Here is a 23,966-nt window from a genome sequence, read left to right as displayed (position 1 = left end):
AGGGAGCACAATAAGTGCAGAACAGGGGGGGGAAAGGGGGGGAATGGGGAAGAAGAAAAAGGGTGTTGGGGGAATGCCCCCAAAGGCCTCAAAGTTTAAGAAGCAAAGATACGCTCTGCCCTTCCTTACCAACTCAGGCGAGGTGTCATTGGCCAGTAGTGCAGCGAGCGTTTCAGTTGAGTTGAATCTCCACTTTTTAATATCCTCTGGAGTCATTAAAGGCACGAAACGTCCAAGGATGCCATCCACTGGGCCCCCATTATCTATATACTGACGAATTATTGCGGCGGCCTGAAAGAAATCATTTCAAAGTCTGGAAACATCAGCCTGTAAGCCCCGAGGGAGACAGTTCCGCGTGCGGCACACAGAGGAGACCGGGTCTTCCCAGGGGATGAGCTGACTCAGAGCTTAGTGGAGAGGGTCAACTTCTCATCTGTCGTGGGACTTTTGGGAGAACCGCCAAAGCCCGAACCACCTTTGGGAAGGTTATGAGACTTTTTCACGGCTGGCCGGGAAAACGTGGGAGGGGGAGGAGCTAGAGGGGGTGTGTGGGGGGTGTCCGAAAGGCTGAATTTGCATCGCCGTTTTATACAGGGCAGGTTTGGGTTGGCCAAAGTAGGCTGTTGAACAATCCACGACACCTCCCGCCATTTATTGAGGTATTTCCGAAACTGGCTCTCGAAGATCACCGGGAGAGCTCAAGGTTGTGAGAACAGAAGAAGAGATTGGATTCATACACCCCGCCCTTCACTACCCAAAGGAGTCTCAGAGCGGCTTACAATCTCCATTCCCTTCTCCTCCCCACAACAGACACCCTGTGAGGTGGGTGGGGCTGAGAGAACTCTGACAGAAACTGCTCTTTTTCCAAGGACAGCTGTGCCAGAACTATGGCTTGCCCAAGGTCAAAGTAGGCTGTTGAACAATCCACGACACCTCCCGCAATTTACTGAGGTATATCCGAAACTGGCTCTCGAAGATCACCGGGAGAGCTCAAGGTTGTGAGAACAGAATGCAGAAGGGGGAACCCTGTCTGCTGCCTTGAGTTCCTTGGAGGATTCGCATGTGCTAGATAAACAGGGAGATAGCATCTATTGGAAGAAGGGGGAGCGGAATGTTGGGATGAAATCTAAAGTTGCCAACTCCGGTTTGGGACATTTCGGGAGATTTGGGGACAGGGCATGAGTTTGGGGATGGTAGGGAAGTGCTCTTTTCTCCAGGGGAATGGATCTCTGCGGTCTGGAGACATCGGTTGTAATTCTGGGAGATCTCTAGACTCATCCTGAAGGCTGGCAACCCTATAGGGTATTGTCTTTTGCACTTCCTCTTTAAGACCCTCCTACCACTAACCATGGTTATGTGCGGGAAGGGTCCCCCTGCCTGAGTTAGGGGTGGGAAGGGGTGAGACAGGCAGCTGTGAACCATCCAGGACTCAACAGGATCATATCTCTGTTGCAATACCAAATGACACCACTAGGTGGGGGCGGAGCACACAACCTTTCTATACCGGTTGGTGCCCTAACGCGGAGACGATTGCTTTGATTTAAACGAATTTTTTATAAGGAGTATGACATAGTGTTTTGTTCTGGATTTTGTTTTGGACAGCTGTGGCTACCTGCAGCCTCCGACTGAGTGCTGGTATTTATAACTCAAAAAGGGAGAAAGCCACTGTTTCTTTGTCCTGAGCTCACTCAGAGCTTAGTGGAGAGGGTCAATTTATCATCCATCGTGGGACTTTTGGGAGAACCGCCAAAGCCCGAACCACCTTTGGGAACGTTATGAGACTTTTTCACGGCTGGCCGGGAAAACGTGGGAGGGGGAGGAGCTAGAGGGGGTGTGGCCGAAAGGCTGAATTTGCATCGGCGTTTTATACAGGGCAGGTTTGGGCTGGCCAAAGTAGGCTGTTGAACAATCCACGACACCTCCCGCCATTTATTGAGGTATTTCCAAAACTGGCTCTCGAAGATCACCGGGAGAGCTCAAGGTTGTGAGAACAGAAGAAGAAGTAGAAAAGGTTGGATTTATACACCCCGCCCTTCACTACCCAAAGGAGTCTCAGAGCGCCTTACAAACTCCTTTCCCTTCCCCTCCCCACAACAGACACCCTGTGAGGTAGGTCGGGCTGAGAGAACAAAGAGTTCTGAGTCGCTCAGAAGTTGGTCCAGTTTTATGTTTTGGTTGGACCGAATAAAAAGGTACTGTGTTCTTGTTGTTTTGACAATTTTTCTGGGGCCCATTAGGATTCTCTGTCTATAGTTGAGGGGAAGTGCAGAAGCCGGAGATTTCTTTACAGAAAGGGCTTTTTACGCCTTCTCATTTTCCTCTCTTGTGTGTTCTTGTTGCTTCCTGTTCTGCACGTGTTTTGCTCCCCCTAGTGGCCGATTCGATATTACATTGTTTTATGTCCGGCACATCTCCCTGCAGATTTAAACTGCAGGTTTTTATGCCGGACAAAAAAGCAGCGATGTAGTATCAAATTGAACACGAGAGGGAGCACAATAAGTGTAGAACAGGAAAAAAGGGGGGGGGACCTGGGGAAGAAGAAAAAGGAGATTGGGGGAATGCCCCCAAAGGCCTCAAAGTTTAAGAAGCAAAGATATGCTCTGCCCTTCCTTACAATCTCAGGCGAAGGTTCATTGGCCAGTAATGCAGCGAGCGTTTCACTTGAGTTGAATTTCCACTTTTTAATATCCTCTGGAGTCATTAAAGTCATGAAATTTCCAAGGTTGCGGAGTACCGAATCTGGATATCCATCAGAATAAATCTATGGGAAATCAAAGTTAAAACGGAATGTTTGTAAATTGTCATTCACAGCATTCCGCACCACACATACAAACCCCTTTCCCAAAATGATGGATACAAAGGAAAGAGCAACCCTTAGTGGAAGAGACCCAGGGGTCCCCACCAACACCTTGGCCTGGAAATGTTTGGGGACCCCGGCAGAATCCAACCCTGGGAAAATGGACTCCATTCAGTGCGGCCTCATATAGGCTGTGGTCTTTATTACTTTGTATAGCTTCCTGTAAGTAGGATCCTACGATGCAAGGGTCATTTCATAGAAAAAGAGGTGCAGGCGCTCATTAGCATAACTCATTAGCATAACTCATTTGCATATGCCACACACCCTGACATCACCGGAAGTGTGTTAGAAGGCAACACCCACCACTCAGGCTCCACTGGACTGTTTTGGATTGCTAGCTTTTTTGGGGGGCGGGGGAAATGTGCAGATCTGCCCTCGCAGAGGATAGAGAGCTTGTACCTGAATAAAACTTGGTCTTAAAGGTGCCACTGGACTGTTTTGGACTGGGGGCCGGGGGGAGCTCTGCAATTTACCTGGCTGCTTCTTGCTCTGACTGAGGGCTGCTGGGAGCAGGGGGTGGGGCTTGTTGCATGTGCCCGCCCCCCTGAGCTCTCTACTGCCGGAGCTCCGCTCCTGTGCGCTCCTTCAGGAAATGACCCCTGCTACTATGTAATATGTGCATCATTTAACGTCTCATGTAACTGCGCAGGCTCTGCTGCCATTCTGTTTCTGCTCTGCTGCAGTCCTGTTCCACTGTTTTTTTAATAGTCCCTTCCTGTCGACTTTGTAATCCGCCTTGTGTCCCAGGTGAGAAAGGGGGACTGTAAGTAAATGAATTATCGGTTCTGTTTGTCCCTCTGAATCCTGGGCACTCCGGCCTGGAATCCGGCCTGATTCCCACAGTCTCTCCCGCCGCCCCACCATCCCGCCACCGCTGCAAATCAAACTCTTCCCCACCCTGTCCAGTTTGTCCTTCATCATGGCCAGCTGTTCATCTGCGAAAGCGAATTCAGAGAGGTAGCCCAGATTCCTCAGGAAGACCTCGTCTGGCAGACAGGAACGCAGCTCCTCAGCGGTAGTATAGTCGATCGGTAACAGCTCGTCCTGAGCCATTTCGTCTGTGATGATTTTGTCAGGTGGGCATTCCGACCCTGTAGAGACAAGGCGCAGGAGTCAGCGGCCACCAGAGAATCTCTGCATCTCACAGCAGGGCGCAATGCTACCGAGTCCACCCTCCAAAGCAGCCCTTTTCTCCAGGGGAAATTAATCTCTGTCATCCGAAGATCAGTTGTTCCGGGAGAGCTCCAGACCCCACCTGAAGGTTGGCAACCCGAGGCCAGAGCAATGGACGCTCGGCAGAAAGAGGTTTATCTACGCTTGTGTCCCAAGAAATGCTGCAACCTGGATAGGGTTGCCAGCCTCCAAGGGGTTATCTGGAGATCTCCTGGGATCGCAACTGACTGCCTGGCGACAGAGATCCGTTCTCCTGGAGAAAACAGCTGCTTTGGAAGGTGGCGTCTGTGACATTACGGAGACCTGGAATGCAAATGGATTAAAGAAAGAACAAAAGGAAAACAACCACGAGACGATATTGAGTGGACGGTTGGCTTTACGCTCACTGAAGCCCCTCCCCTCCACAAACCCCGCCTTCCTCAGGCTCCACCCCCAAATCCCCAGGTATTTCTCAACCCGGAACTGGCAACCCTAATTAGCCAGAGAGGTTCCTCGAATGATGCAAAACTGCGTGATTCCTCTTTGTTTTGCCGGGGTCACTGTTCTAAGCGATTTGGAATGGGATCTGTGAGGAAAGCTACGGGTTTAAAAGCTACCGTCTTGGGAGGTAGGCTTGCTAGGTCCCCTTTGGCCATTGGCAGGAGATTGGGGGAGGGGTAGGGTTGCCAGATCCAGGTTGGGAAACTCCTGGAGGTTTGGGGGATGGAGCCTGGGGAGGACAGGGACCCCAGTGGGGTACAAGGCCAGAGAGTCCACCCTCCAAAACATCCATTTTCTTCAGAAGAACTGATCTCTGTAGTCTGGAGACGAGCTCTAATTCCGGGGGATCCCCAGGTCCCACCTGGAGGGCTGGCATCCCAGGCCCATAGTTTCAGTGGGGCATCGTGGGGCCTGCCCCCCCGACTTACTGCCAAGGTTCCCTGACTTCCCATCCAGCCCAGGCCCCCCCAACTTCCAATTTTTAATTTTATTTGTGCCGCCCTCTTGGGGTGTGTGTGCGAGGTGCCCTCCCAACTTCATTAAAGGCTCCCCGAATTTAAAAATCCTGTCTAAAGGCCTGTGGCATCCCTATGATGGGAGTGCATTTATTTCTTTACTTTAGAAAGCCCGCCTCCCTCTCTGATACAGACCCAAAGCAGGTTACATCCTCTTACGTCTGCACAACAACCCTGCGAGGTAGCTTAGGCGGAGGGTATGCAGCTGGCCCAAGCTTACATGGTCCTAGTCCGATACTCTTAACTGCTGCACTGCACTGGGTCTCGCTAGATGTGATGCTGGGACATTCGTGGATGGATCTTTCCGGGGAAATATCAGACAGAGGCGCCGATACAGATCAGGGGGAGGGGGGGGGCTACATTAAGAAGAAGAAGAAGAACTGGTTTTTATACCCAGCGCTTCACTACCCGAAGGAGTCTCAGAGCAGCTTACAAGCTCCTTTCCCTTCCCCTCCCCACAACAGGCACCCTGTGAGGTAGGTGGGGCTGAGAGAGCTCTCTTGAAAGCTGCCCATGAGAGAACAGCTACGAGAGAACTTATGACTGACCTAAGGTCAAACCAGCAGCTGCATGTGGAGGAGTGGGGAATCAAACCCGGTTCTCCCTGATTAGAGTCCGTGCTCCTCACCACTACACCAAACTGGGTCTTACAGTCTCTTTCCCCTCCCCTCCCCACAACAGACACCCTCTGAGGTAGATGGGGCTGAGAGAGCTCTCTCGAGAACTGCCCTTGAGAGAACAGCTCTGAAAGAACTTGTGACTGACCCAAGGTCACCCCAGCAGCTTCATGTGGAGGAGAGGGGAATCAAACCCGGTTCTCCCTGATTAGAGTCCGTGCTCCTCACCACTACACCAGACTGGCTCTTACAATCTCCTTCCCTTCCCCTCCCCACAACAGGCACCCTCTGAGGTAGGTGGGGCTGAGAGAGCTCTCTCGAGAACTGCCCTTGAGAGAACAGCTCTGAGAGAACTTGTGACTGACCCAAGGTCACCCAGCTGGCTGCATGGGGAGGAGTGGGGAATCAAACATGGTTCTCCCAGATTATGCATTCTTTACCACTACACCGAACTGGCTCTCTTAACTCCCCCCTCTCACGCTGGAAAGAAAAAGAGACTCTTTGCAGTGTGGAGCGGGTGGGTCAATTGCTTAGCGGAAGTGCAGGGGAGAAAGCGTTGCGTCCCCTCTTCCCCACCCCACACCATGGCCCTGTTTTCAGGCACCACAAAGCTGGCCTTTCCATATAGAAAAGGCTGCCAAGATCCAGTCGCAGGTGGGCCAGAATGGAGCCTAGTTTGGCCTTGGCGTACCTGAGGAACGTTTGAGCCTGGGAGACCAGAGGTTCTTCATGAAGGCGGCCAAGTCTTTTCTGGGCAGGTGTGATTTGTGGAGGAGGCACTTCAGCCGCGGCGTCAAGACGCTCTGGAAAAGGAACATCAAACCGTGTCACCCAGGCCGGGAGCTGTGACAAGTCTCGTGCGACCCTGTAAGGCGGGACAGGGCTCACTCTCCTGGGTCAAAGGCAGGTGTGACAGAATGCCTTTCGGCCTCCTCCTTTCAAAAGTGTCATTTTTTCGTCTCTGCCCTCTGGAAGGGCAGGAAGCTCGGCCAATGGCCAGCCACAGTTATGCAAACGGCTTGGCTTGCGAAGGAATGAAGGAACGGAGGGATTTGGTGTTAGGCATCTCCAGGGGACTCCTGGAGAATTCCCAGAATGCCTTTCAGGAGGGCTCTCAGGGTCCACCTGTGTGACCTGGGCAGACCAGGTCAAGAGGTCTGGGGAGAGTGATGTAAAATGTATGGATTCAGAGGTTTAATAAAAGTGCTGGCTCCCAGGAAAGAGGGTCTCTTGATGCTGGTCCTTGGAAGAGGGCAGACGGCTGAGCTATGGTCAGCAGGCCGGCGGCCATCTTGAACAGGCGGACAGGCCTGAGGCAATGAGACACCTTGAGGACATTTTGTAACTTTCTAAGCTTGGAATCGCCTGCTCTGTTTTGACATCTCGTAGAGTGTGTTTTTCAAAACGGGGACAGGGGACGCGGTTATGACCAGTGTTCCCTCTAAGCTGAGTTAGTGTGAGCCAGCTCACAGTTTTTTAGCCTCCGGCTCACACATTTTTGTCTTAGTTCAGGAAGGATGGCTCCTGAGCAAACTAATGTATGCAGTAGCCAAATTGCTTGCTCACAACTTTAATGCCAATAGCTCAGAAAGTAGAATTTTTGCTCACAAGACTCCACAGCTTAGAGGGAACATTGGTTATGACAAGCCTTTCTTTGTCCTTCTGGTTGCCGCTCTTGGTGCTGTGCTAAAAACTATGCTTGGAACCTTTTCTCTCTTTTTAATAAATATTGGACTCTTTGAACTTAGACGCTTATTATAGAAACTTTCAAGTGATCTGGTTTCCAATCGTACTGTGGGCGCTTTTACACACGCTAAATACAGTTTGTTTGCAAGTGGATTTTGCCACTTCACACGGTAAAATCCAGTTGCAAAGTGCATTGAAAGCGGATTGAAAGTGCATTATTTCGTGTGTGTGAAAGGGCCCTACAGTTTCTTCAAGGAAAGGAAATGACGTCATCCAATCCTTTCCTTCGTGACCGACTATATTTTTAAAGAAGACTTTTAGAAAATGTAAGAGTAGCTGTGTAGTTTCTTAGGTAAGTTTTGTTGTAATTATAGTACTGAGATGGGATTTGTATGATCACGCTGATCTTATGTATCATATTGTTTTTGTTTGATATTTTAATTTAAAAAATGTAATTAAAAAATATTGTACTCTTTGAAGCTGGTCTCCGGACCACATCGTTTCCCCAACAGTCTTAGACCACGCTACTTTAAGAGGGGAGTCCCGGGAAAGGCAAGCAGTCAAGGCACCTGTCGCCAATCCTCCAGGGGCCCCCCAAAGAAGAAGAAGAAGAAGAAGAAGAGATTGGATTTATACCCCGCCCTTCACCATCCAAAGGTGTCTCAGAGCAGCTTACAAACTCCTTTCCCTTCCCCTCCCCACAACAGACACCCTGTGAGACAGGTGGGGCTGAGAGAGCTCTGACACAAACTGCTCTTTTTCAAGGACAGCTCTTATCAGAACTATGGCTTGCCAAGGTCATCCAGCCAGGTGCAAGTGGAAGAGTGGGGAATCAAACCCGGTTCTCCCAGATTAGAGTCCGCGCACTTAACCACTACACCAAGGAGGAATTTGGTCCCTGTGGTAACCAGGCGCTGGGTAGCAGGAGACCAGAAGCCGGGCCTCAGTTTGGGAAGGTGTGTCAGGAGTCTGTCCCTCCAGGCAGGAAGACCCCAAAAGGTCAGTGGTGGCAGCAGTACCCTAGTGGAAGGAAGTGGAATAGCACCCTCCAGAAATTGGCGCAGGCCAAGGAGGGGGGCTGGCAGAACAGGGTCTGTGAGTCAAAGCGGGTCTGTTCTGTCACAGTAGGGATGCCATCCTCCAGGAAGGGCCTGGGGATCCCCTGAAATTCCAGCTCCTTTCCAGACTAGAGAGATCAGTTCCTCTGGAGAAAACGGGTGCTTTGAAGGGTTTGATTAGTATGGTTTGAACATTACTTGGGCAACTGTTTTCCAATACTTGTAGTTCGACATCCAAATCTACTGTTATAAAAATTGCCAAACCTCCAGAACCCCGACCTTTTGAGCGGGATTTAACTGCGGGGACTTGTAAGGTCCTATAACCCTTAATAGAGAGCTGTTCTAGGTCCTGGCTCCAGGTTTCATGAAGAAAAATTATATGGTAACCTTGCAGGAAATCTAAAAAATCAGGGTCATGGAGCTTATTTCGCCACCCCCCAAGATTCCAAGACAAAAACTTTAGTTGTCAGACTTCATGTTCTATCTTATTTAGATTATCCTCAGGATCTAGAACTATACAGCCATTTTTAGGTGGCCTCCCAGTTACCCTTTGGCCACCTATTGGCTTGCTAGAATGCCGTCCATGGCTGTCACTAAGATTTCCCTCCAGTTGTCTGATTACAGGGATTTCAACTGCAGCATTTGGATTAGGTACCACATTATCATACTCCAGAATTTTCCCAACCTGGAGCTGGCAGCCCCCCACCCCCTGCTGGTAACCCAAGAGAACTGGCAACCCGAAAAGGCAACATCTGGATTTGCTCTCCTTGGGATCTGATAAAGAACCCCCCCCCCCCAAAAAAAGCATTTCTTTTCTCCAAGCAGAACCCCATCAGGAAGATTTAGGGTTGCCCGTTCTATGTTGGGCAATTCCTGAAGATTCGGGGCTTGGGGAGGAGAGGGAGCTCAGTGGGGTAAAAGGCCGTAGAGTCCACCCTCCAAAACATCCACTTTCTGCAGGGGGAACTGATCTCTGTAGTCTGGAGATGAGGGGGCATTCCGGGAGATCCCCAGGTCCCACCTGGAGGCTGGCATCCCTGCCTGGGCCCGTGCTACAGACCCTTCATCGGGTAGATTGCCAGTTTACACTGGCAAGGCGGGATATAAATTGAAAGTAAGTAAGTAAGTAAATAAATAGTGTGGATGGAAACTTACCGCTGGGATTTTTTGCAGGATGCAGCGATCAAAGACGTGGAACAAGCCGCTCAGTTCTTCGAGGGTGCTGGATGTCCACTCTGACGGGGGCCTGGGAGGAAATCAAAGGAAAGGAAGAACTCAAACAGGGGGGAAAAGCCCCTAAGCCCCAGAAGAGTGACCTGTAAGTTCGGCAGAGGGAGAAAGCACCAACTGGGGGGCTGTGAGGCCTTTCCCTTTACAAGTTAGCTTTTGTCCTGTGCTGTCATCTTTTGGAGTGGTGCCTATGTGTAAAACATCAGCTGCCTTGCCAGCTGCATTTGGGAGTACCGCTGGGCTCAATAATTTAGCTATCACTTTAGTGATCCCTTCAAGGTTGCTTCTTATTCCACGTAATGCCTCAAATATACATTTGACTGTATAGACAGGTGCAAAGCCCACTAAAAACAGTGGGAAAACTGGCAATTTTTTCCCACCATAGAAAACAATTGGGATGGGGCCAACCAGTTTGGGGGCCCAAAGAATTGGACCCCTGGTCCAATCTCTTTGAAACTTGGGGGTTCTTTTGGGGAGACTCTCCAGCAGCTACGGCCACTGTGTGACACAGAGTGCTGGACTGGATGAGCCACTGATCCAACAGGGCTTCTCTTATGTTCCTATGTCTGGGGCAAGGGATGCTCTGTCTTTTTGGTGCTTGGGGGGGGGGGCAACAGTGGGAGGGCTTCGAGTGTCCTGGCCCCACTGGTGGACCTCCTGATGGTCCCTGGTATTTTCGGCCACTGTGTGACACAGAGTGTTGGACTGGAGGGGCCATTGGCCTGATCCAACATTGGCTTCTCTGATGTTCTTATGTTTCCCGTAATCCTTCTTTGGCAGACTCCGATAGGACGAAGCCCGACAGGCAAACCTACCCGACAGGAGTGTTTCCGCTGCAGAGGAGAGCCTGGATGGCCTTGACTTGATCGGGACTGAAGGACCGACACTCCCTCAACTGTTTCAGCAGATTCCGGCCCGACGTTTTAAAGTACTCGGCGCTGAGGTCGCAGGCCAAACGGCCCAGGATTTCGGCATACGCCCCGCGCGCGTTTTCGGCATTCCCCCGGCTCACGTGCGGCCCGGAGATTTTCTAAAGAATTGTTTGAAAAGGGTGTCAATTAAATAGGGAGGGGGGGAAATTGTCGACGGAATACAAAATTTCCTGGTGCTTTAGTCATCCGCTGTCCTCACAGAGGAGGGAGAGCTGGTACCTGAATAAAACTTGGTCTTAAAGGTGCCACTGGACTGTTTTGGACCGGGGGGGAGGGGGGAGCTCTGCAGCTTACTGCTTTAGTCATCCGCTTCTCAGGTGCATCGATGTGGCGATCCATTCGGCGTTATCGCTGAGCCTCAGGACCGTTTTTAGACAGTGACAGAAAGCGCGAGATAAATTTTAAATTTATCAGTCCAAAGCGGTGTTAGGGCCGTCTTTAATCTTTTCCTTACAATTCCCTGTCAATATACCTGAAGCAAAATAGTCTCAGACACAAAAGAAATGTCTCCTTTTAACGTTCAGCTTTTCCAATAAATAATGACTTCTGCTGTTTAATCAGCTAACGGTGTGATTCTAAACACAGTTTAAGCTATCCCACTCATGTCGATGGACTTAGAAGGCTATCACTGTTCGTGGGATTGCAGTATTGATCCGCTATTGAATCAGTTAATTAATCTACTTGTTTAACTTCGTAGCCGTACCTTCTCCAGTGGGAGGGATACATAATCATTGTTACCACTGAATACATTTCAAACTGGGGTTATGGGCATAAGGGACCAGATAGGAGCCTGGGTAGGTTGCCAGCCTCCAGGTGGGACCTGGGGATCGCCCAAAATTACAGCTCATCTCCAGACTACAGAGATCAGTTCCCCAGGAGAAAATGGCTGCTTTGGAGGGTGGACTCTGTGGCATGGTACCCCAATGAGGTCCCTTTCCTCCCCAGGCTCCATCCCCAAATCTCCAGGAGTTTCCCAACCTGGATCTAGGAAACCTAAGCCGGGGGGGGGGGGTTCCTCTCCTAAGTGCTTCTCTGACCCCACGCCCCGACAAACTGAATCCCATCAAAGTAGAAGCAGAAGGCACACGTCATCCAGAACTTTGAAATCTCTGTCGGAATCCAGCCAACTCCTGACTGCAATATGTACGTGTCTTGTACACACCTTTTGACCGTTCTACAGCCCACTGCATCATGGGCTCTGTAGTGTTCAGAAGTCTCCTTGGTGTGAAAAGTGACATTATGGGTTGTGGTGAGGTCTGATGGTTGGGCACGCAAGTTACAAAACAGCAACGCTTGTCACGCCAAGAACATGTAACTGTTGCGAGCATGAAAGTCAAAGGGACCTCTGGATTTCTGGGCGCAACAAATTCAATGGCTGTATTGTTGATTTTCGGTACAGTCACTGGGATTTTTGACACGAGGTTCTGTTTATGGAGGCTAGACTATTCATCCTGAAACCCACTTTGGGGGAGACTCAGCCAGAGCTGCATTTGGGAGTCTGGGGCCAAACGGGCACTAAAGATCGACATGGTACCCAGATGCCGCCCCGTCTGTGGAAATGCAGACTGGCAGAGCTGTGCTCGTTGCTTCCGCCAGCTAAGAACCCAGCGTTGTTTACCTACCAGGCAATCCAAGGCTTCTGCCAGCAGCCGCTCACGTTGGGACGACCCTTTCTCCAGCACGTCTACGTTGGCTTTCCCAACACGGGCAAAATACTCTTTGCAGCTTCCGATTGCGCCGTAATCCGAAGGACTGGAAACGATAAAAAGACCTTGTGGTTTTATATATCGATGCATAATTCGCACCCATGACTCTAGACGGCCAAGAGATACATCTCTGTCTGCCCTCAGGCCAGAGCACTGATCCAGCAGAGTGCTGGAGATTTGCCAGCCAAGCTAGGAACTATTTTCTTCCCGAGGTATTCACTAAAACTGCTGCTACTAAAACTAGGACTGGCTCAAGGAAGTCTGAATTCTTGCCTATTGGCAAGAGAACACCCAAGGACTCATGCAGAGACCCAGACAACCCTCCCCCTGATTCTTGTTCAAGAATCTTGACAGTTGCGGCTACACTAGGAAACAGGCAGCAGATGGAGGGATCAAAACCAGCTGAAGGTTTTCCCCATTAGTTTGCTACAGTCCTTGAACTGCTTAGAACAGGGGTCCCCAATGTCCCACCGACACTTTTTCTGGGCCCTCCAAGTGTTTTTAGGAAGTGGGCGGAGCCAAGTAAGGCTTTCACCCAACAAGGCTTCTGATTGGCCACTGGAGATTTGATTGGCTGTGCAGATTTAAAAAGAAATTTTGCTTTGGCAGCAGCTGCTGCCACAGCAACAGGAATCTGCACCTTGTTGCTGAAGTTAAGCTATGGCAATAATTTTGGGGCTGGCGCCACCTCCTGTGGCTGCCATTTTTTGGCAGCCATTTTGTTGATGTGCCTGTCATGCCACGTCAAAATTCCAAATATCCCCATGGCCTCAAAGAGAAGAAAAAGAGGAGGAGGAGGAGGAGGAGGAGGAGATTGGATTTATACCCTGCCCTTCACTAACTGAAGGAGTCTCAGAGCGGCTTACAAACTCCTTTCCCTTCCCCTCCCCACAACAGACACCCTGTGAGGTAGGTGGGGCTGAGAGAGCTCTGAGAGAACTGTGACTGACAGAAGAAGAGGAGGAGGAGGAGGAGGAGGAGATTGGATTTATACCCCCAATCCTTCACTACCTAAAGGAGTCTCAGAGCGGCTTACAATCTCCTTTCCCTCCCCCTTCCCACAACAGACACCCTGTGGGGTAGGTGGGGCTGAGAGAGCTCTGAGAGAACTGTGACTGACAGAAGAAGAAAAGGAGGAGGAGGAGATTGGATTTATACTCCACACTTCACTACCTGAAGGAGTCTCAGAGCGGCTTACAAACTCCTCTCCCTTCCCCTCCCCACAACAGACACCTTGTGAGCTAGGTGGGGCTGAAAGAGGAGGAGGAGGAGATTGGATTTATATCCCACCCTTCACTACCCAAAGGTGTCTCAGAGTGGCTTACAAACTCCTATCCCTTCCCCTCCCCACAACAGACACCCTGTGAGGTAGGTAGGGCTGAGAGAGCTCTCTCTCGAGGACTGCTCTTGAGAGAACAACTCTGAGAGAGCTAGTGAATGACCCAAGGACACCCAGCTGGCTGCATGTGGAGGAGTGGGGCATCAAACCCGGTTCTCCCAGATTAGAGTCCGCGCGCTTAACCACTACACCAGACTGGCTGTCAAAATGGTTGGGGGGACCCTGACGTAGAGTTTTGTACAGATCTGTTGAAATGACACTGCATGCGGCTGTTTGACTCACGCCAACCGGACTGCACCAGCAGAAGGGCTGGCTGACAAAGACTTAAACCAGCAAATAAAAACCAGATCATAGCATGCCATGAGCCTTGGTTAAGACAAATGAGGCCCTGGGTCTTTCCCAGAGAGCTCCCCCAACCTTCTGATGTTTGCTGTTCTCTCTATTTTTTAAAAAGGCACATGTCCTTTATTGGAAATCGGTGTGACAGAAATCTCCTCTTCAGAACGTGCAAATGTACCCTGACTTGGATAGCCCAGGCAAGCCCGATCTTGTCAGATCTCGGAAGCTAAGCAGGGCCGGCCCTGGCAAGTACTTGGAAGCAATGCCTCCCTCTAAGCTGTGGAGTCTTGTGAGCAAAAACTCTACTTTGTGAGCGACTAGCATTAAAGTTGTGAGCGAGTGATTTGTCCACTGCATAAATTAGTTTGCTCTGGAGCCCTCCTTCCTGAGCTAAGACAAAAATGTGTGAGCCGGAGGCTAAAAAACTGTGAGCTAGCTCACCCTAACTCAGCTTAGAGGGAACACTGCTCGGACGGGAGACCTCCGACAAATAGCAGGGCCGGCCAATGCTCCCTCTAAACTGTGAGCAAAAAGTCTACTTGGTGAGCTACTAGCATTAAAGCAAGCGATTGGGCTGCTATATAGATTAGTCTGCTCTGGAGCCCTCCTTCCAGAGCTGAGACAAAAAATGTGTGAGCCGGAGGCTAAAAAACTATGAGCTAGCTCACACTAACTCATCTTAGAGGGAACACTGCAGGGACAGGCATTACAAGTCACCTCTCTGAAAACACCCAAGCCCCACTAGGGGTCGCCAGAAATCACCATGAGTTCCAGGCACGCGAGCGCACACACACACACACATACAAAAAAAACCCAATGTGCAAATGCCACGGGAAGGAGGAACACTCTTCTTTTACCTTACAAACAGCACCAGTTCTTCTGGATAGTCGTTGAAATCATGGGGAATGCCACGCAGCATCAACCTTTCAGCTAGACAGAGCAGCTGTGGGAAATGAACACAAGATAGATCCTTTCACTAGGGTGGAAGGGGTGGATTTGAAGGATCAGCTCTGGAAAGATATGCCTCAAAGTGGGGCATTCCTCCCTGGGAAACCCCCTGAGGCAATCCCCACTCCTGATTATTCAGTGGTGCTGGTTTCGTGAAAAGTTGTGGCTGTGTCACGGCATCTGTTCTGATGCACACAACCTGTACTCTGGACGAGAGCCTGCTGTTAGAATCATAGACTCACTGAGTTGGAAGGGACCTCCAGGGTCATCTAGTCCATCCCCCTGCACAAGGTAGGGAATTCACATATACCTCCACCCCCCACACCCAGTGGTTCCCACTCCATGCCCAGAAGACGACAAACACCCTCCAGGATCCCTGGCTAAACTGGCCTGGAGAAAAATTGCTTCCTGAACCCAAAGTGGCGACCGGCATTTCATTCTAAGTGCTTCATATAGTTCAGGACATATTCTGCCCCTGAAAGGATATCCCAGCAAAGCCTGGCATGACTGGATGAAATTCTGGAGAGGTCTGTAAGTGCCCGGGGTCTGGATTCTGGAAAAAAGCCTCTATGGAGGGACCAGGGCTATTTTTGGGCAGGAACGCACAGGAACGGAGTTCCGTCTGGCTCCCAAGTTGGCCACGCCCAGCAGGAACTCATTAACATAATAGGTCACACCCAACAGCAGAAACTCATTAGGATTGGCCACAATTAGGGGGTGTGGCCTAACATGCAAAGGAGTTCCTGCTCCAAACAAAAAGCCCTGGGTTTTGACAGCAAACAAGGTAAAGAGAATAAGAAGCAAAAGGTGGGTGTGGTTGGATGACCACACTTCTGGTAACATGGGGGTGTGGCCTAATAGGCGAATGAGCTGTGCTGTCAGGGGTGTGGCCTAATATGCTAATGAGTTCCTGCTGTTGGGTGTGGCCTATTATGCTAATGAGTTCCTGCTGGGCTTTTTCTACAAAAAGAGCCCTGGAGGAGACCAACCAACCTGATGTTTTCCCAGCTGGACCTTCTTCTCTTTCATGGCCTTGGCGAGTTCTCGGAGTCTCTCGGTGTCCAAATTTCTGGCGGTGGCACAGGTGAAGCCGTGCAAGATGGAGGGGCAGAGGCTGAAAAGCAAAGGGGGACAGTCAACAAGGTGAGCCTGATTGTCCCCCCCACCATCAAAGATGCTTGTCCGGTGGTCACATGAGACAGGGCTCCAGGAACTTCCCAACCTAGAGCTCGAAATCGTGGCCCTAGACGTTCCAGACCCTTCTACTGAATGTTGGGCTCCCAGTTTCAAGGAAGAGAAGAATCCTTTTCAGTGGAAAGAAAACCCAAGTTATGTAAGGGTAGGGAAGGGTATGATATCCCCAGGTGCAGGGTGCATTTTTTGGAAAAAGAAGCGCCGGAACTCTCAAGAGGGGAATGAAGTTTTCAGTCTGTATACGGAAAACCCATGAACTTTTAAACATTTTAAAAAGAATTTTGTCAAAAAGGTTCAGGGAATCCAACACGTTCCGAAAAAAAGAGCCCTGCCCAGGTGAGAACGCAGCACTCGGAAACCAAGGGGACGATCTTCCCCTCTCCAGATTTATCTCTGCATTACTATGGATTGATCTAGCAGCACCTTTAGGACTAACAAACTTTATTGTGGCATAAGCTTTCGAGAGAAACAGCTCTCTTCGTCAGACGTGTCTGACGAAGAGAGCTGTGTTTCTCAAAAGCTTATGCCACAATAACGTTTGTTCAGATGTCATTTCATAGAAAAAGAGGTGCAAGAGCTCATTAGCATAACTTATTTGCATATGCCACACCCCCTCACATCAGCGGAAGTGTGTCAGAAGGCAACACCCACCGCTCAGGCTCCACTGGACTGTTTTGGATTGCTAGCTATTGGGGGGGGGACGTGCAGATCTGTCCTCGCAGAGGAGGGAGAGCTTGTACCTGAATAAAACTTGGTCTTAAAGGTGCCACTGGACTGTTTTGGCCCGGGGGGGAGGGGGGGCTCTGCAACTGACCAGGCTGCTTCTTGCTCTGACTGAGGGCTGCTGGGAGCAGGGGGTGGGGCTTGTTGCATGTGCCCACCCCCTGGGCTCTTTACTGCCGGAGCTCCGCTCCTGTGCTCCCCTGCAGGAAATGACCAATGCTCCCTCTAAGCTGTGGAGTCTTGTGAGCAAAAATTCTCCTTTGTGAGCTACTGGCATTAAAGTTGTGAGCGAGCGATTTGGCTGCTGCATAAATTAGTTTGCTCTGGAGCCCTCCTTCCTGAGCCAGGACAAAAATGTGTGAGCTAGAGGCTAAAAAACTCTGAGCTAGCTCACACTAACTCAGCTTAGAGGGAACATTGGAAATGACCCCTGCGTTTGTTAGTCTTCAAGGTGCTCCTGGGCTTTTTACTATTTTGCAGCAATAGACTAACATGGTGAACTCTGGATCTGTGACTATGGATTAATCGGGCATTCCTCCCTCTTCCAATGCCAAACAAAAATTCAGTCAAGGGGGGAGGGGGCGGGAACAGAGCAGCCATACCTGCTGAAATTATGGACGCTCCCGATGACATCGTCGAAAAACATGGCAGCCTGTGGAGACAAATCGACAAGGGCTTTGACGATTCACCGAGTCGGTGGCAAACCCCGCGGCTGTGTCCTACCCTGGCGAGACCCCCCGCTGCCTCTCTGGAGGGGAGGAGGAGGAAGGAAGGGGAGTAGGACGTCTTTCCCCGCACCTGTTCTTGAGTCCACGGCTTGCCGTTGAGATCTTGGATGCTGAACTCGCCGACAGGGACCAGCAGGGATTTGGGGACGTAAGGAACCAGCTCGACGGGGACACGCTCCACCAACTCTTTGAATCCGTCTGTAGCGGCAATCAGCTGGAAGACAGAACGGAGATTCGGGGAGCCGCTTCATCCAGAGTTAAACCCTTCCTTTTGGCCGCTCTCCTGGTGGCTTTCCGGGGTCTCCGGCAGAGAACGTTGTTTCCTGTTGCCTCCTGCTTGAGCTCCTTCTAACTGGAGATGCTGGGACTTCCTCTGTGTAAGGCTGCACAGGGCTATTTTTGGGCAGGAACGCACAGGAACGGAGTTCCGGCTGGCTCCCGAGTTGGCCACGCCCAGCAGGGACTCATTAGCATAATAGGCCACACCCAAGAGCAGGAACTCAGTAGGATTGGCTACATTAGGGGTGTGTGGCCTAGCATGCAAAGGAGTTCCTGCTACAAAAAAAGGCCCTGGGTTTTGACAACAAACAAGGTAAACTGTCACGGCAGGACCAGGGGGCGTGACGCAAGTAAGCCAAAGTCCAGGAACAGTCCGAGGTCAAGCCGAGAAAATCAGGTAGCAAGGTTCAAGCAGGTTTAAATCACAGTCCAGCTCACATGTTTTTAGCCTCCAGCTCGCACATTTTTTTTTGGGTCTTCGCTCAGGAAGGAGGGCTCCAAAGTAAACTGATTGATGCCGCAGCCAAATGGCTCGCTCCCAACTTTAATGCCAGTAGGTCACAAAGTTGAATTTTTGCTCACAGGACTCCACAGCTTAGAGGGAGCACGGGTCTCAGGTGGAGGTCTTTGCCATCACCTCCCACCTGATCCTTTGGAGAAGGGATGCCGGAGATTGAACCTGGGATCTTCTGCCAGTGAGTCACAGATCTTCCCCATAGTCTAGCTAGCCAGAAAGGGCCATCTTGACTGGTAGCTAGGGGTGCCAACTCCAGGTCAGGAGATTCCTGGAGGTTTAGGGGGTGGAGCCTAGGGAGGGTGGGGTTTATGGAGGGTAGGGGCGAGTCTGTCCTCCAACACAACCATTTTCTCCAGAGGAGCTCGTGATTTCTCACCATTACAAGCAATGCTCCCTCTAAGCTGTGGAGTCTTGTGAGAAAAAAATTCTACCTTGTGAGCCCCTGGCATTAAATTTGTCAGCGAGCGATTTGGATCCTGCAGAAATCAGTTTGCTCTGGAGCCAACCTTCCTGGCCTGAGACAAAAAAATCTGTGAGCTGGAGGCTAAAAAACTGTGAGCTGGCTCACATTAACTCAGCTTAGAGGGAACACTGATGACAACCGATCTCCAGTTAATTCACCTGGAGGAAATGGCTGCTTCAGAAGGTGGACTCTATGGCATTATACCCCGTCAAAGTCCCTCCCTTCCCCAAACACTGCCCTCCTAAGGCTTCACCCCCCAAATCTCCAGGTATGTCTCAACCCAGACCTGGCGACCCTAACTGGACCTGTGAAACAAAATCTAGAAGCGGAAGGATAATGTATTGACAATGGTGTTTCTCCCACTGTTCTCCTGCACTTGACTCAAGCAATCCCCACTCCTCCACTTGCACCTGCTGGATGACCTTGGGCAAGCCACAGTTCTGTCAGAGCTGTCCTTGAAAAAGAGCAGTTTCTGTCAGAGCTCTCTCAGCCCCACCTACCTCCCAGGGTGTCTGTTGTGGGGAGGGGAGGGGAAGGGAAAGGAGATCATGAGCCGCTCTGAGACTCCTTTGGGTAGTGAAGGGCAGGGTATAAATCCAATCTCATCCTCTTCTTCTTCTTCTTCGACTCCTGAGAAACCAATGTGGCTTTCAAGGGGGGAGCATGCGCACATAATCCAGCCCATGCGCGAATGCATGTCAACGATTTGAAAGCTGTGAGAATTTCATGTCTGTATATCAATGGGAATGGTGGTGTATGTGGGGGAGTGAGTTTGGCGTGCCCCAGAATGGAGATTGGCTCTGCTCCGTCCTCTCTCTCGGGCCATGGGAACCGTCCCGACAAGTTTGAGAGGTGGAGCCGGTATTCTTTCCCGAACGCTGGCAGATGTTGCCAGATTATGGCAGTTGGTGTTCGCTGATCCATAGCTGTACATAACACCGTTCATAATTTCTGTCAGTTCAGCCTTACCCCTGGCACGGCATAAAAATAACTTCAGCGTTGTTTAGGGAGTTGCCGTAGCTGGGAAATAATCTTTTGCATCGCAAGAGCTGGGGGAATTGTGGCCAGCGGGTGACGTTCCCTTTGCGGTTACCTTTGTATGACACCACAGGAGGAAGCAGTTTAACCTTTTCATAAGGTTCTCTGTTCCAAATAACTTAATCGGCCACTGAGGTTGACGCCCTCTGGGCCTAGGAGCATATAAAGGATTCTAGCCCTGTGGCCTCCAGGCCACAAGCAGTAAACGGGGGTCCAGATAGGTATTACATTTCCATTCTTCCCTTCTTCCCAGGAACTCCGGGGGGGGGGGATTTCACAGCTCTTAATTCTCCTAGTTTCTCTTTGCAACACCCCTGCGAGGTAGGTATTTACCGGTGCTTAGGCCGAAAGAGAATGACCGGCCCACAGTACCCCAGTCAGCTCTCTGGAAGACTGTAGGTTTTAAATTGGGCTTTCCCAGGCCTGGACACTACTCTGTAACCTAGTGGTACCAAACACGGTGCCCACCCATATGTTTCCCAGAGCCTGCTTGTTCCTTGAGGATAAAAATCCAAAGAGTCTTGAATGGAACAGGAAACAACCCAGGCTCATAGGATTGGGCTTTTTTTGTAGAAAAAGCCCAGCAGGAACTCATTAGCATAATAGGCCACACCCAACAGCAGAAATGCATTAGCATATTAGGCCACACCCACGACAGCACAGCTCATTAGCATATTAGGCCACACCCACGTGTTACCAGAAGTGTGGTCATCCAGCCATACCCACCTTTTGCTTCTTATTCTGTTGACCTTGTTTGTTGTCAAAACCCAGGGCCTTTTTTTGTAGCAGGAACTCCTTTGCATGTTAGGCCACACACCCCTAACGTAGCCAATCCTAATGAGTTTCTGCTGTTGGGTGTGGCCTATTATGCTAATGAGTTCCTGCTGGGCGTGGCCAACTTGGGAGCCAGCCGGAACTCCGTTCCTGTGCGTTCCTGCCCAAAAATAGCCCCAGCCTCCAGATGGGATATAATTACTCCGTGTAACATTGCATTATCAGTTCTATTGTTTACCAAGCACATTCACACAAACATTTACATGCCAAGACTATAACAGATAAATGTTTTCAATATATAGAGTACTTGTGTCGAAGTTCAGTCCAGCTCGGACTAAACGTACATGAGAAGAAACCGATAAAGAAATGATTAGAACTGAACGTTGGTGCGAGCGCTTCATTTATTTGAAACATTTATCTGTTATACTCTTTGCATGTTAATGTTTGTATGAATGGGATGGGTAAACGACATAATTGATTATACAAAGTCACACTGAGTAATTATACCACGATTGTGGTGGTTCTTAACGGCTTTTCCCATGATCTCTCGTAAATTGCCAATTCCCCCCAGAATTACAACTTACCTCCAGACTACATAGATAGCTAGTCTATTTATTATTGATTGATTAAAAAGATTTCTTCCACTTTTCCTGGAGCAAATGGCTGCTTGGGCAGGTGGGCTGTATGGTGCTCTGCAGTCCTGTCCCAAAAGCCACACCCTCCCAGTGCCTGGTCCTTTTTAACTGGAGATGCTGGGGATTGAACCTGGGACCTTCTGCCTGCCAAACAGAGGCTCTTCCACTGAGCCACGGCCCCTCTTTACAGCTCTCCAGGGTCTCAGGCGGAGGTCTTTCCCATCACCTCCTGCCTGTTCCTTTTCACTGGAGATGCCGGAGATTGAACCTGGGACTTTCTGTATACAAAACAGAGGTTTCCCACTGAGTCACAGCCCTTTCCCTGGGGATTTGTGTTTCTAAGCTCTCACAAGGACTCACCTTATCCACAAGCACTTTTTTCTGAGAGGGTGACAGGTTCTCCAGTAGCGTGGCGAATCCAGGGACTTTGAGCGCATCCAAGACCACGCTGGGGGGTATCTCTTGCAGTTGGTCAAGATCCAAGCCAGCCAGCAAGCTCCCAAGAGCTGCTAGACTCCTTCCGTCTTGAATCTGCAAACAGGAAATGTATCAGTTGTATGTCAAGTCAGGTTGCCAGCCTCCAGGTGGGGCCTGGAGACCTCCCACTATTACAGTGCATCTCCAGAGGACAGAGATCAGTTCCCCTGGAGAAAATGGCTGCTTTAAATTGTGGACTCTGTGGCATTGTACCCTGCTTAGGCCCCTCCCCTCCCCAAACCCCACCCTCTCCAGGCTCCATCCCCCAAATCCCCAGGAATTTCCCAACCCAGAGCTGGCAACCGTAACATCAAGTCAACCCGAGTGCTTCTCTAAGCCCTCTTTTTGCAGGCAGCTACTATTTTTTGACACCGTGACCTGGATGATCTAGGGTAGCCCAAACTCTAGGGTTGCCAGGTCGACTTACCTGGCCAGCAGGGGTCTCCCAGCATCCTTCTGGGAGACCAGAAGTGATGTTGGGCATTTTCGGGCCTATTTCCAGTTTCAGGCCTACTTCCGGTTTGGGGCCTACGTCCAGTCGAGAGTGACGGGGTTTTTTTTTGTGTGGGCAGAACTCTATGGTAAATTTAGGCTTCAAACCAAAAACCAGAGCTTGACTCCCAACTGGAAGTAGGCCTGAAACCGGAAGTAGGCCCAAAGTAGGCCTGAAACTGGAAGTAGGCCCAAAAAGGTCCAAAAAGTTGGGTCGGTTCCCCGCCAGCCCGGATTGAGCCGCCGGGGGGAACCCCACCCCCAAAGTGGCGGGAGCATGTTCAGGGGGGACGCTCTGTCATTCAAGGGAAAACTCTATGGTTTCCCCTCGAATGACACTGGCCCCGTCCCCAACGTGTCCGGCGTGATGATGTCACTTCTGGGTGAGTCCCCCCGCTCCATCGAAGGTAAGACTTGGCAACCCTAGCTAGTATGCAGAGGCAGGCAATGGCAAGCCACCTCGGTTCTTCTGCTTTGAAAACCCTATTGGGTCGCCATACGTTGGCTACGACTTGGTGACGCTTTCCACCACTGCTGTTCTTGACACAGGAAGTGATTTAAAGGAATACTTCCAGATTCTTGGATTCATGGGTTTCATTTTTCTTTTTGCAGGCGAACGCAGTCGGTACTCTTGTAACATTTCCTGCCGGAGGGCAAGATTTGGGTGCGGCAGCCGGGACAGAGTCCACAGGGTGTGCGCCACTTCCTGCAATTCTGGCCCCGGGGAACCCTTTATGGGCTGAACCACAAACTGCCCAGGTGATGGTAGGTCTCTGTTTCTCCCTCTGTCTGCCCCTGTTGCCTTCTAAGTAGTTCATACGGGGAGGAGGAGAACTGAAGGCTCTTTTCACCTGGTATCCAGATTGGAACAGCTTGCTCAAAATGGCTTCCGCCTGCTGTGCGTTCCAGCCCCGAACTTTGCTCAGGGAAGGCAGAGAAGCCAAGAGGTCGTCGTTGCGGATCCCAAACACAATCTGGGGCTCCGAGAGCCCGGCAGCCGCCTGTCCCAGGGAGGTCAGGATATCGGGAGAGAATTCGTTGAATTTGCTGACCAGTGAAACAGCAACCTGGTGAGAGAGAGGGGGGAAAACCCACCAAAGAATTAGAGAGCCTTCTGAATCGGGGTGGGGGGGACAGTGGCTGGACGCCATCTTGGATGCCATACCTGTGACTCTCCGCCGGTGGCTGGGGCCTGGAGCAGTGTTCCCTCTGAGCGAAGTTAGTGTGAGAGTAGAATTTTTGCTCACAAGACTCCACGGCTTAGAGGGAACATTGCCTGTGACTCTCCGCCGGTGGCTGGGGCCTGGAGCAGTGTTCCCTCTGAGCGAAGTTAGTGTGAGCTGGCTCACAATTCTTTAGCCTCCGGCTCACACATTTTTGTCTTCGCTCAGGAAGGAGGGCTCCAGAGCAAACTGATTTATGCCAGAGTCGCTCACAAAGTAGAATGTTTGCTCCCAGGACGCCACAGCTTAGAGGGAGCACCGGCCTCGATATGTCCCGTTCTTGCAACTGGTCTCCAAGCAACAGAAATCAGTTCACCTGGAGAAAATGGCTGCTTTGGAGGGTGGGTTCTAGGAAGTCCCTCTCCGCCTTAGGAGGTGAGCACCAGATTCTGTTTTGTTTGTATGATGTCTTAATATTTGATACTATTTAATATTTTTAATGTTTTTATTGTAGTATTATACCGGCGATATGCCCTGTAAGCCGCCCTGAGCCTGCGGGGAGGGCGGGATAAAAATCTAAATAATAAATAAATAAATAAATAA

General features: G+C 50.5%; 1 protein-coding gene across 1 annotated transcript in view; it reads right to left on the bottom strand.

Moving 5' to 3' along the window:
- Nucleotides 1-129: 129 nt before the first annotated feature.
- Nucleotides 130-23,966, bottom strand: part of LOC107113591 (mesothelin-like) — a gene marked incomplete at its 3' end in the record, with an annotated part of 47,023 nt that continues 23,186 nt past the window's right edge. The window contains exons 4-16 of the mRNA XM_015414940.1: nt 23,052-23,267; nt 21,592-21,762; nt 17,596-17,739; nt 17,400-17,449; nt 15,874-15,994; nt 14,790-14,875; nt 12,171-12,300; nt 10,432-10,646; nt 9,542-9,632; nt 6,334-6,445; nt 3,755-3,948; nt 2,615-2,761; nt 130-291 (exon numbers count right to left, since the gene is read on the bottom strand). Coding sequence (XP_015270426.1) covers nt 130-291; nt 2,615-2,761; nt 3,755-3,948; nt 6,334-6,445; nt 9,542-9,632; nt 10,432-10,646; nt 12,171-12,300; nt 14,790-14,875; nt 15,874-15,994; nt 17,400-17,449; nt 17,596-17,739; nt 21,592-21,762; nt 23,052-23,267 — 1,839 coding nt within the window. The remainder of the gene's footprint in view (nt 292-2,614; nt 2,762-3,754; nt 3,949-6,333; nt 6,446-9,541; nt 9,633-10,431; nt 10,647-12,170; nt 12,301-14,789; nt 14,876-15,873; nt 15,995-17,399; nt 17,450-17,595; nt 17,740-21,591; nt 21,763-23,051; nt 23,268-23,966) is intronic.

The sequence above is a fragment of the Gekko japonicus genome, unplaced genomic scaffold (assembly GCF_001447785.1).
Source record: "Gekko japonicus isolate JY-2015 unplaced genomic scaffold, Gekko_japonicus_V1.1 scaffold3316, whole genome shotgun sequence".
NCBI lineage: Eukaryota > Metazoa > Chordata > Lepidosauria > Squamata > Gekkonidae > Gekko > Gekko japonicus.
This window is presented reverse-complemented; position numbering and strand designations above follow the sequence as displayed.